This window comes from Schistocerca americana, chromosome 4 (genome assembly GCF_021461395.2).
Source record: "Schistocerca americana isolate TAMUIC-IGC-003095 chromosome 4, iqSchAmer2.1, whole genome shotgun sequence".
In the NCBI taxonomy this organism is placed as follows: domain Eukaryota; kingdom Metazoa; phylum Arthropoda; class Insecta; order Orthoptera; family Acrididae; genus Schistocerca; species Schistocerca americana.
Window position 1 is genome coordinate 371439910 of NC_060122.1, and position 14120 is coordinate 371454029.

The 14120-nt window shown below is 37.9% G+C and overlaps 1 protein-coding gene across 2 annotated transcripts in view; it reads left to right on the top strand.

Annotated features, from left to right (window-relative positions):
• LOC124612244 (PAN2-PAN3 deadenylation complex subunit PAN3) overlaps positions 1-14120 on the top strand; it is a 112688-nt gene that overhangs the window by 61255 nt on the left and 37313 nt on the right. For both annotated transcript variants that reach the window (XM_047140320.1, XM_047140319.1), the window contains exon 8: positions 5614-5987. In XM_047140320.1, coding sequence (XP_046996276.1) covers positions 5614-5987 — 374 coding nt within the window. The remainder of the gene's footprint in view (positions 1-5613; positions 5988-14120) is intronic.

The following is a 14120-nucleotide window of genomic DNA, read 5'->3' on the forward strand; positions in this document are numbered from 1 at the left end:
TAAAACACTTCACACTTTTGAAACCGAACTCACTGGATTTTGATGAGGCGAACCCCAATTAGATTTCACGTAGACCATGCACACTGCTTGCTTGTGGAAGTTGTGTTAGCTCGACTGTTGCTGGATATCCACTGTTCCGGCTGTCCCCACTGTTTCCAACGGTTGGGTGCAAAGTGGTGCTACACATAGGTATAGCGCACTAACTGCACTCTCTGTTGTCACTTCCCAGAAAATGAGCTACTCACTTGTCAAACAGGTAGTCCATATGAAGCTTCTGTATGTAGCTCTGACGTTCACCTTTTAATTCTTCATAGGTCAAGACCATTCCAAATTGTGTTAATTTCCCATAAAATCTTCTTTATATTTAGTATTGACCAATAAATATTGAGAAACAATGGTTATTAATTTTTGCTCTAACTGTTGAATGTCTTTGACTACTACTTGTTGTTTGCTTTCACTATGAAAAATTCACACTTATACGTTGTGTGAAAGCAATAATAATTATTTTAGGAATGTTTGAAGTTCAAAACATGAAACATTAGTTAACTTACTGATGCTTCAGTTAAGTGTTAGTTTGGCTTCCACTAAGATGTCAGTGAATGACAGAATTCCAATATCCTGTTAAATAACCCACCAACTCACTTTTGTAAGCAAACTATTTGTCCAATATTCACTTTTATAATAAAATTCAAAATGGTCATGAGTCTTCAGTTCTTTATATATTGTAGAGTTGCTCAACTTCAAACACTGTACAATAGTGCTTCCATGCATAACATTGTAGTCTGAATTATTCTGCTTGTTACAGCTTCAATTTTCTTCACCATTTTTGTGATATGAAAGGTGATTCTGAGCCTCAGATAGAAACTAAAATGATTATTATTTTATTTTCAGTATGCCACTTCTCCTTTCTGAAGTTTCGAAACTATCAGCCATATAGTATCCATCAAATTCGTACTACTTCCCTTTTTGTGATTTTGTTTCACTGGTTGCTGCAGCTGTTCTGTCAAACTTTCCAATAAAAAGTGAGTGAAATAATTCGTCTGTTTCCGAATATTGAAGAACTTTTACCACAGAAATGTGAGTGCAAACATCCTGTCTGGGTAGTGACTAGGCTCATACTAATAGCTTTACACTTTTTTTTCCATTAACATTGTTACCCTGCACAGCCACGGTAATACATAGTAGTGGAGTGGAGTACTTCACTTTGAGGTCTTACTTGCCACTCCATATGATGTTAGTAGCTCCATGCAGCATCTGCAGTGATGTATAGATTTCTGCTGTCGAATTCCATATGCCAAACCCCACCGAAGGAGTCCTTCAATCAAATAATAAAAATACAAAAAATATCTGAACATCTATAAAATCATCTGTGTCCCATTTAATTATTGTTAAAATTATGATGAGAATAGAGAACATGCTCATTTATAGATGAAGAGGGTACAGAAATTTTCACACCTTTAATGCTTATGAGAAAATTCCTGAATTTAATTCTATACCCTCCCAAAATGCAAACAGGGAATCTGATTGAACTGTCCTAAAGTTGAACAGCTGGTAGGCTCTTCAGGAGCAAATTTGGCTCTGCATGTAATTATGTCCAGAGCACAAAGGGATTGGCGAGGTAATGTGCCTAAACACAACTAAAGCAAATCGGAACAGGAGCAGCAGTTTAACATGTCCAGAGTCATCAGAGGGTTAACGGATAACATGCCATGTTGGATTTCATGTTAATTGGGTGGCTGATTAGCTGGCCAATAAATGTATTTCACCATAGGAAGCAAAATGTCACCACCATCTTGCTCCTCTATAAGAAAACAAATATGAGGTATGTTAAAAAAATTCTGGAATTTTGTCCACAAAATTTTTCTACACTTACCTTGTGCATGATCTCCTTTGAAATACTCTCCTTCACTATTGATACACTGCTCCCAATGCTGTTTCCACTTCCGCAAGCAGTCTTTGTGTGTTGCTTTCTGGATCGTGCTAAGTGCCATCTGCACATTTTCTTTTATCTCGTATATTGTTGCAAGTCTTCAACCTTTCAACAGGTTTTTCAACTTTGTAAATAAAAAAGTCTGCAGGGGCCAGTTCTGGAGGATACGGAGGATGAGGAAGCACAGTGAATTCATTTTTTGTGCAATAGTCATGCACCAACTAGGATGAATGTGCGGGTGCATTATTGTGATCTAAGAGCCATGAATTGTCTTGCCACATTGCAGGCTGTTTGCTTTTCACCTATTCGTGCAGGTGTAGCAACATGTCCAGATAGTATCATCAATTAGTAGTGTGTTCCTGTGGCACGAATTGATGATGAACTAAGCCTTCAAAGTCAAAGAAAACTGTCAGTATGGCTTTGACATTTGACCTGATCTGACGAGCCGTTTTTGATCTTGGAGAAACTTTCCTGACTCATTGTGAAGACTGAACCTTGGTCTCAACATCATAACCGTGGAACCACATCTCACCACCAGTTATGATTCTGTTAAGAAACATCTCATTCTCATTTGCGCGATCCAAAAGCACTTTACAGATTGCAAGGCAAAGGTCTTTCTGGTCTTGACTCGTGAGCCATGGGACAAACTTGGCAGCAACACGATGCATTCCGAGATACTGTATCAGGATTTCATGACATGACCCAGCTGAAATGTTACATTCTTCTGCAATCTCTCAGACAGTTAGTCTTTGATTGGCATGCACAGTTTCGTTGAAATTCCTGATATGAGTGTTGTCGGTAGATGTTGAAGGGTATCTTGAACGAGGGTCATCTTTAACTTCCATCCAGCCATTTTAAAACTGTGTGAACTGTTCATAACACCAAGTGTGGCTTGAGCACTCATCACAGCAGGTTTCTTGCATCATTTGGTGTGTCTATTTAAAGGTTTTTTTGCAGACATGTTGCTCCTCTAACTCTGCCATCTCGAAATTCACAAACTGTGTCGCACAACATTCTACACAATACAGCCCTGGACAAAAACTAACAGACATACAACAATGAAACTTCAAGCAGTTACTCATTTTACACAGGCTTGTGCAGGGATGCTACCCACATGACGCTCCAACACATCATTGGCTCGAAATTACAAATCTTCTGGAATTTTTTGATCATACCTCGTAAATGAAAAATTTTTGGAAGAATTGCATAGAATATCTTACATAGAATGTCTTACAATGCAGATTTAAAGTCACGGTTACTTTCCTTGCTGAAGAATTTGCATCCGATATCTGTGTCCATCATCCAGATAAGTATGTTGTAATAAATAAGACTTCATTATGAACTTGCAAGATTTTCTAAGTTTATTACATCATGGAATACATAAATTAGGTCACTGTATTGGGAGACAAAAAAATGAATTTCTCTGTACTAGTGTTAGTACATGTTAACTAAATCTTAATACTGATATGACTTATGTGACTCATGCTGTAGATAAATATTCCATTGAACATCTGATGGTCTTTCCTCATTGAGCCATAGATAACACTGGAACAATATAAGTGCAACATAAACTTCGTTTGTGGTAGTGACTGACTTGATACACTGTATGTGAAAGAGAGGCACAAAACTCTTGCTTGAATTCAGCGTAGTGGGCAAGGATGGATTTAAGTGCAACAAAGGGAGCTGCACTGTAACTTTATGAAATTTATGAATCTCAGACGGGAGTTTTATATGGCTCCTCTTCCAGCTTTAAACACAGTTTTGTGTACAGCACTATATATGACCTGAAGTGCACTGAATGTGAAGTACTAAGTGACTACATTTTTCGCTGCAAATGTGGTTGTTAAGTAATTTCAGAGTACCATAATATCTATGTACCTTATTGAGAAGATATTCCAGCTATGGTGTGGTATTATAAGATGTTGGTGACCTTTTTTTACTCAAATAATTTCCTCAGAAATTCTTGATAAGGGCTCTGTAAGGAATAAAATGTAAAACCAAGAGTAGTTAATTTCAATCTATTGTGCACAAAGTAATGTCTACCAAGAAACTAACTTTAGAAACTGATGTATCTTTGCTTTATTTAAATAAAAATATTTCTTAGAAAGATGATTATAGATAAGAAGTTGTCGCATCTCCAGAATGGAACACATCTGAAATGGAAGAATATGGGGAATTATAGGAGATAGAGACACTGTTCTCAATGCCATAGAAAGCAAAATATAAACTTGGTTTGGCTGCCTCCAACGAATGGATGATAACCAATGGCCAAAAGACTCTGAGTGAACTTAGCTGAATGAGAAGAATGTGGAAGACCACCTAGAAGATGAATGCAAGATGTTAATGATGATAGAAATTTAAGGGGTCTTCATGATGAAGATTGCACAGATGGGAAACTGAAATCTGACAAATGGAAGACAATGATCACTGTAAAAGAGTTGCATATATCGTGAAGCCACAAGAAACATCATGTAATCCCATAGTTTTTAGTTCTTGCTTCTGTACATGTGTAAATTGTGTGGCCTGTCAGGCTGTGCATGTACTTACTAAATAAGAATGTGATGTCAGAGAAACAAGTGCAGTGCACTTGTGGTTATTTCTACAAATTAATATAGTGAAGTAGTGACACTGAAAAATACTGTTTTCTCACGTGACATTGTTCCTTGAAATTTCTGAGATCACCAGATATATCACACTCTGAAAGTGAAAAAATAAATGTGTGCCAGTAATTATTGTTTATATAGTTGTAATCCATCAGTCACAATGCAGCAATTGAAAATTTTCTTCCTTTGTTGTGATGAGGCTAGTTTGAAAACTCAGTTCTGCCTGACAGATAGGATGATTTTTTAACCATACATATTTACCACAGTTGAAAATGGAACTGTTTGAGCACTGTTTTATTTGTAAAATGCTGGTACTCATTTGCCTGTGCCCAAAGTCAATATTAATGTCATTGGACAATCAGTTTACTTGGTTTATGATTCATTGTAGTTTATCATACAAATTCAAACACATTTTAGAGACTAAGATAACAATGTAATGAATGTTAGGGTCATCTGCACTACTTATTACATTAGTAATTCTCTCCTAGTTATCAATCTTGACATGGTTTGCTTGCATGAAATGTAACAAAACGTTGTGTCCACACAAGAGTTTTTTTTTATGTGAACAATACTTCTTACTAATTCCTACATAGCAAGTTTCTATGCAGCACCATTAATTATGAAATGCTGGACAGATCAACAGGCTCAAATCTTAAAAAGTTCTGATGAGTATCTAAATGCTATAAACCATTAATAACAGGCATGCTTATGACAGTTTGAGAACCCAAAGGCTGATTTTCATTTTTAGGTAGCAAACAAGTAGAAAATAGTGGCAAGAAGTTGGAATATGTACAGAAACAGGATGTTAAATGGTATTTAATGTGGTGAGTGAAATGCATGAGAAAATATGCATATGATTTGAGTTAAGGTTTCATTAACATCACTTCTTCTTTCTGCCAGTTTCTTCTGGTTTGCTCCTGGGGAAAAACTGTACAAACCAAAATTTTTCTGTCACTACAATTCCCACTTTTCATAGTAGGGACTGTTTATCTGTCTGTACCTCTGTGACACTCATTTTTTTTTATGTATATAATGTGGAAAAAGCTCTTCACTGAAACATTTCCTCTTATAATTTTTCAGCAATGATATTCGTTTATGATTACCATCCTGGTGCAGAGACAATGATGGTAAAGCATTTCACACAAGTGGAACCGGTGAATGGTTACTGTGATCCCTTCTCAGCAGACCCATCAGCACCACGACCATACAGTCATCAGAAGAATGCTTTATTACGCCAACAACTTCCTGAAAATGTAATCTGGAATTATATCATGCAGTTAACATCAGCTTTGAGAGTGATACACTCTGCAGGACTGGCTTGTCGAACACTTGATCCTACAAAGATTTTGTTAACAGGCAGATCAAGGCTTCGTCTTAGCTGTCTTGCCATTGCTGATGTATTGTCATTTGACCCTACAGCTACAAACCCACTGCATCTCATACCACATTATCAGGTACATTTCAGTTACACTTTCTTTCTCTATAGGTCACATTTGTACCACCACTGTTGGCATGTTACGTTTTAGTAATGTAACAATCCACACCATAACAGTGTGAGTAGTAATGCTTTGCATGTAATTATATTATGTTGTATCCTAGATTTAATAAGTTTATTATTTTTTATTTTTGAAAAATACATTAGAAACTTAATACATTTAGTCAACAATACTATTAATGATTTTCCAGTTCATAATTTTCTGGCACCTCCACCTCAGAGAGATTCGCAAAGTGTTGAAGTAGTTGTAGATTTGATGCCCAGGCAATGGAAACCAGCAATTCACACAAGAGGGTTCTCTTATCTAAAGCCTCTTCCTTGTCATGGGACCATGCACATCCCAACACTGCCAGCCTAACTTTTGAAATACTTTCAGAACTTGGATTTGCAGTATTGAAATATTTTGCATGAAGTCCTGAAATTGCTCATGATTACCATCTCTTTCATATGCTTTGAATGTGTGTTAAAGAGGTCAGTGAGTTTACACTGACGCACATATTCAGAGTGTTGTGCTATAATTATAGAGGAATAAGCAAGCTCATGAGACACTTGAATGATTGTGACAAAGCGTAGCGATCACATAAAAATGCTGTAATTATGATCTTCTATGTTTGTATGATTAAATCTGATTTGGATTTGGGTTAAAGACGTAAACCAAAGGCCCTGTCCATACATGGATGACCTTGGGTGTAGATTTCTTGACATTGTGGGGAGCTGTAGGGAACTGTAGGATCCTTCTGAATAGGTAATATAGTCCTAAGTAGCTGCTCAGGTAGCAAGAGTATGTGCAGTGTGCACACGATAGTTTTCAGGGTTTCTGTATATTGGGCAAGCAGTTAAATATAGTACTTAAGGAACCATGTGTAGTTCATTTAGGTTTTAAAAAGATGAGCAAGCATTATTGTATGCCAGACAAAAGATTTTAAGCCAGATATTAATTAGGTGCAGAACCATTTAGAGCAAGTTTCCAGAGGTACTGTTGCTCACTAATGATGATAACACAAATAAACGCAATCAACAGTAGTGAAATAATCAGTTCAGACTGGAATATCTACCTAAAGACTGAGCAAGTCCCCAACAGTGACAGCACATTTATTACCATAAAAACTCCATAATGTCTAATGAAATCAATACTGAGGCAGAATGCAAGATAATCTGGCTGAAGATAAGGGCAAACCTGAAATAGTAGTTGGATGTTACTATCATCCATTCACATCACGATCTAAGTTGTGGAACACTTCAGAGAAAATGTGGAAAATATTGCATGTTAATCTTCCGATCATGCAGGGGCAATATGGGGAGGTTTCAGTCTACCTTCTATATAGACTAGGAGATGCACATACGTATGTTTATAGAGTTATAGGCAGGGACGAAGAATCTTCTGACACAGTACTCAAAATATTTTTCAAAAATATCTATGATGTTCAGTTAAAAGTTAAGAAAGGTATACATATATTTCTGCTACCCTAGTGCAGGAGGAGAATTATCAGAAACTACCTGAACATTCACCTACAAACATTTAGTTGCTTGGAGAAGAAATTGGAGGATCAGTGGCAGAAATTCAGATTTTTGCAGTCCATGTGATAGATAAGTTGGTCCCATTGAAGATGATGAGTGATGGGAAAGACACATCACTTCAGTAATAATTCGAGAAAGTTTATACAAAAACAGAGAGAGCTGCATAGAAGATTCCAATGAAACAAAACCCTTTTTGGCAAATAAAAGCTGTACAAAATCAAAACACATGGAAAGACAGCTTGTGAGAAGCATTGAATTAGGTTGGAAGCAAGGTCTTACCTCTTGAGATCTCAAAAAAACTGGTAAGTTAAGGTCTTGTGTTTAAATCAGTTAGTGGAACATAGTCTGTCCACATGGTTTTGACCATGGAGGTACTGAAATGAAAGATGATAAAATGGATGAATTAGTATTCTTCTCCAAAGATGTTCATAACTCAGTTCCTATGTTAGATCATTACATGGATGGGAAGTTGATAGATACAGAAATAAATGAGCACAAAACTGAATAACTGCTCAAATTGCTTGATAGAGGAAAGGGCACAGAATATGATGGAATACGCATTAGATTTTATTCTAAATATCTGAAGGAACTGGCTTCTCTGCTAATGCAAGTTTACCGTAGGTCAGTGGAACAACAGTGTGTATGATGTGACTGGACTAATTCACATGTCTATCCAATATATAAGAAGGTTCGAAAGATATATGAGCAAAATTATAGACGTACATCATCAACTTCAATTTCTTTTAGAATTATGGAACATATACTAATCTCATGTGTGAGGGAGTCTGGGGACCAGACAACTGCTATCCTAATGGCTTCTGCCGGCATCAGTGATGTAAAAGCCATCTTGTTCAGAAGGGTGTAGATAGAACAACTCAGGTTATCGTTTCTTGACTTGGAGAATGCTTTAAGTAGAGTTCCACATTGTTCCCTAGTATACAGAATAAGTGCATTTGGTATATGTGTTGTGATCAAAAAGTAATTAGATTTTTTTTTAAATTTTGGGGCTTTACATATCCAGTTTTCAATTTTTTTAAGCATTTTCAATTGTTTTGAATATTAGTTTATTGTTGACAGTCGGAAAGATTATATGTGTTTTCGAATGCTTGGCTAACTTTGCTTTTAAAAAAAGATGGATCTAAGTAATTGCATTGAATTTTGCTTGAAAAATCGAATAAAGTGCAGCACTGCATTCAAAATGTTGACTCTGGATTTGGCAAATCTACTGTGAGGAAGATGAGAGTTTACAATGTTTCAGAGAAGTTCGAGAAGATGTTGAAGATGACAACTACCCCGAATGCCCTAGCACATCAGTTACTGACAACAGTTTGGAAGGAGTAAAGAAAATGGTTCTGGGAAATCACGGTCAGAGAGGTTGCTGATGATATCAGCTTATTCTTTGACTTATACAAAATGATTTGTGCACGTTTTGGGCATGAAATGTATAATAGCGTAGTTCGTTCTGATATAGTTGAACTTTGACCAAAATCGATATTGTGTAGACTTCCTCAGCAATTTCTGAATGAAGATGACAGCAATTCACAACTTATAAAGAAGGTAATACCAGGTGTTGAAACATGGGTATACTGGTATGATGTCAAAACGAAGGCCCAGTCGTCCCAGTGGATACCGTTGAAGAGCCTATACCGAAAAAAATTCGACAAGTTCGATCACATGTGAAGCTTCTTCTCATTGTTTTCTTTGATTAAAATGCTTCACAAGTTTCCACGTCATGGTCATAAGGTCAATCAGGAATACTACCTGGAAGTTAAGTGCTGTTTGTGTGAAGCAGTCTGAAGAAAACAACCTAAATTTTGTCAAACCCACTTGCTGACATTGCATCATGATAATGCTCCCCTCACACCTCAATGCTAGTTCGTAATTTTTTGGCAAAAAAAAAAACCATTATGTTGCTTCAGCCACTATATTCACCAAACATGGCTCCCAGTGACCTCTTTCCATTCCTAAGACTGAAGAGAACCATGAAAGGACGTTGTTTTGCCACTACTGATTCAATAAAAAAAGAGTTGCTGAACACCATAATGAAAAGTGAGTTGCAGACTGCTTATAAGATTGGAAAAAGCACTGTATTATATCTGAGGGGGATTACTTTGAAGGAGACAAGGTTGGTGGTGATGAATTAAAAAGATTCTTTAAGAAAAACAAAAATTCCAGTTACTTTTTGATCACTCCTTGTACTTCAACAGAACGCAGAAAATTTGTTATATATAGGTAAACTGAAGACAGATTTGTTGGAAAATTTGTGTCAAAGTGCACTGCATTCATAAAGGAAACCACAATGGAGACCTAGTGTGATCAGTTCTAGAGTACTGGTTCAGCATTTGAAGTGTTCATCAACTGTAGGCAAGATGGCAGACATGAATAAATCCCAAGGCGCATGCCTATGATCATTAATGGTTGGTTGAGCCCATGGAAAATGTAACTGAGCCCTGGCTCAGAGTAGTTGCTTCTGGCAGTCTTGGAACTTTTAGGTCCTGGGTATTTTATGAGATCAGGGCTTTAAGAGCACATACATGGGTCCCATTAGCAGTATATAAGGTATTCTTGCTGCTAGGTGTACAAAAAGTTTGATTAGTCTTGACAGATCTGTAATAGCTTTGATTCTGACTCTAGCAGAGAGATTATTAATTTGTCAGCTTTTGTAAACTGATTGAAAATACATTTATGGATTGGAGTGATTTTGCAAGAAAATCCGTGGTGTGGGTGATAAGTACCGGAATCGGTCATCCGAGATTGGTATAAGTGAGTTGGCCATGATGACAAATATGAATACCTACCGAATTTCTTGCAGTGGTATAAGTTTGCAATGACCAGTTCTTTTTTAAAGGCTTGCTCCTAAGTCAATCAAGATCGTTTAAAATTTGGACACCCCCATTGTACTAATTAATTTTGATCCTGTTGGGTTGATTGAATTTTTGTCATTTGCTGCCAGGCTTTTCTTCTTGAATCTCATCTGATAATTGTTTACTAATCAGAATTTTTGTGTTTATACACTTTTTTGTGAGGCGGTTGGCTATCTGTGTAGTTTTAATAGTGTTATTCAGAACATTCTGCACAGAGCACGTCTACAAAATGATTATGGAATCATTTTTGTTTTATTTTTTTAAATTTGTAGCAGCATGAATAAATTTTGGTATATTGTTGATTCTCCTGAGCACTGGTACCTTATTGTTAATACAGTCAGTTCTTTGTCAGAGGATAAATAGCTGAAAACAAGAGATTGCGACTTACCACTGACGAGAGCTATATTGTGGCCATGAGGATACCTTATTTTAGCTGATGAGAGGGACTGGACACTTTTTATGGATAGAGGACCCTTTACTCTACAGCATATGTAGTGCATTATTTTGTGAATGGTGTGATAGTATTTAATTTTCTTTAAGAAAGTTATTTTGTTGTATGTTACACCATTAAATGAGTAAACTGTTTCCATTTTATGATGTTGTTGACATCAGATATAAACAAACATTTATTTCTGCATCTAACACATACAGAACAGTTACAAGTATGAGAAAGTAAGAGTCACTTTGATGAGAAGCATGTAATAATATAGAACTCTCAAGTCGAAGAGAAACTAGGATAACACACTGGAATTTGCAGTTACATGGAATGTTTACGTATCACTGTACACAGGTGCTTGCCGGGACAGAATGACGCACTACATGAGTGCCCTCCCTATTGCTAACGATATCGTAGATTAAACTTCGTTTGTTGTTACAACTGCTTTTTGAAAGCTGACGTTATGCTGCTTGAGTCAGTGACCCCAACAGTTGTGATGTACAATCTTTGGCATTGTTTTCTTTTTCAAGGCACCTGTGTCCATCATATCACCTGGTGATTGTGCTGTACTGGAACATTACCTGGCACTGTATTGTCATATTTTGCTTGTGTGGATCCTGAGGTGTTTGCAGTATCCAATACGTTGAAAAATGTGGGTTTGATTGGTCCATCATGACGTGACGGTGGCAGGCACATCATTGATTCTGATTCAGAATTTGTCATTGCCTCTGCTAATCACTGCCTACAGTCCATCATATGGTGCCTGTAATGGTTAGCATACTGCATCATTATGTAAGAAAATGTGTTTGCAATTGTCGAGATCTATGAACACAAAATGAGTGTCTTCTAAACTGACTTCTGTTGTGGGTGCTGTTGGTCTAAGCTGGTGTATATGCTCCCGTAATCTGGTCGTAAAGTCTGATACAGCGATTGTATCGTCTGCTGTGCTGTGCAAGAATTCTTCAGCCAGATGTAGCATTTACCCATATACTAGTTCTGCTGCCAAAGACTTCACATCATTTTTGAGTGATGCCCATAGGCCGAGGAGTACAGTAGGTTGTGCCTCCATACAATTCAGCATTGCTTGACATTGCAGAGTTGCTTTTAGTTGTAAATGCAGACACCTGATTCTGGTATTTGATGCAGGATAGCCTGTGGTGCCTGAACACTTTGTGCATAATAATGTAGCTAATGCTTTAAAAAGATAAGCCTGAAATTGCCACCTTTGGTCAATGGTTATACGCAGTGGCACACCGAATCTGTTGCTCGATCCACAAAAAAATATGTTTGCACTATGGTTTCAACTGTGATATCTTTCATGGGGAATGATTCTGGCCACCTGATGAATTGGTCCACAACTGTGAGACAATAACTATTGTCTTCCGAGACTGTGAGCGGGCCTATGGCATTCACATGTTCGGAACGTTGATTCAGAAGTAGAAATGCACCTAACGGTGCCCTGATATGCTGCGTGAACTTGTTCATCTGACACGCTATGCATCGCTTGGCAAATGTTCAGCAATCTGCATGCAGTCCAAGCCAGAGAAAACTTTGCTTGACCAGTCTGAGAGTGCCTGCTACAGCTTTGACACATGAGCATGTGTCTGCTGTAACCTTCACAACCTTCGCACATGAGTGTGTGACCGCTGGCACATTCAGCTTCTTTTGTACATGCACAATTCAGATAATGAATTGGCTAATGTAATCTAGATGGCGTAGCTGCCTCTGCAATTCTTCCTTCTGTTTTACAGTGAAAGCACAAATTAATAGCTTGTGATGCGTATAAATAATGAACCATCAGCCATAAAAGGATAAGAAATCGGCTCCAGTGACAGATTGTGATATATCAGCTACCGTGAACTGCTGCTCAAATGTATGGCATAATCTGAGTTTAAACAATAATATGACCTGACCATAGCTCTGACGTGGTAGACGAGTTGCCAGGTATACTGACACTTCTGTCCCATTTCTACTAGGTATTGTAACTTTGTGTTGTGGTCTGTAACAAAAAGTCAATGTGCACTACTGACAGAAGTAGCTGTTGTTGCTATGGTTTCCACTTCATGTTTTCACTTGCATGGTGGTGTACAGTTCCATGTGTGGTTGCCGAACGTCTTGTGATACCAGTAGATACTTGGTGCCAATGGTGAGTGGGTGTGAAGTCATGATGTCTGGCGGTGCAGTCACTGGCTGGTGTGTACTGTTTGTAATGTGGCTACCTGCATGGTAAGTTCTGCTAATTGTGACTGTAGCAATGCTAGTGCCACTGCAGGCAAGTTCTGTCATAGTGTCAGTGTTTATATGTTCTGCAGGATACATCTCGGCGATCCTGTCCGCTGTCTGCGCCAGTGCATTTAGTCACCTGCGCACATTGTCAAATTTTTTGAGTGTCTGAGAGTAATTGGGACAACCAAATACTGTGCAGCATGTCGCCGCGCACTGCATTGCTTGCCAGTGCACGCAAATGGCATAAAAGTTGTGATGGTGTGCAGTCACTGAGCTCCTAGGTCCACAAAAGCTTCTCTAGTCGCTTCACCTCTGACTGTCAGAAGCATGTCACCACTGCATTCTTGATTGACACATTGATTCGTGTCTGGCAGTGCAGCTAGAATATCCTGCACTTACGTGGCTAGGTCCTCTGTAACTGATGTGACCAGTTAACTATATTTCATTTCATCTGTTGGGATCTGCACAAGGACGAACTGGCTTTCAAGCTGCGCGAACTACAATACTTGGCCAGAACAGCGAAGGCTTAATACTAACCCTTGTAATTGCACTGCTCACAGCTGGTTCTGTGGTGACCAGTGAGTTGTCCATTTTCATGTGAGAACGAGTGTGGGATGGCTAGCGTGGAAGTGACAGACGTTCATGTTGCGATACATTGCAGAATGCTGAAACCGGCCCAATTGTGCTGTAGTGCTATCATGTCAAGGTCACCAAATATGTGGACATAAGATAGAACCACACATTTATTTCCACATATAACACATACAGATCAACTTAAAAATATGAGAATGTAATAGTCGTGGTGATTAGGAGCATGGGATAATCTAGATCTCAAAAGTCAAAGAATAACTAGGATAATACATCAGAATTGCTGTTACATGTAATGTTTATGTGTAACTAAACACATTTGTGGGAACAAAATGAGACACTATAATGTAATGCCTGTAGTATAATGATGGAGGAGGGATCCTTTTGTGTGGAATATTTGGCAAGATATGTAGCTGTACTGAGGACTTTTGACAGAAAAAAGTCTGTGCATAATCGTGTA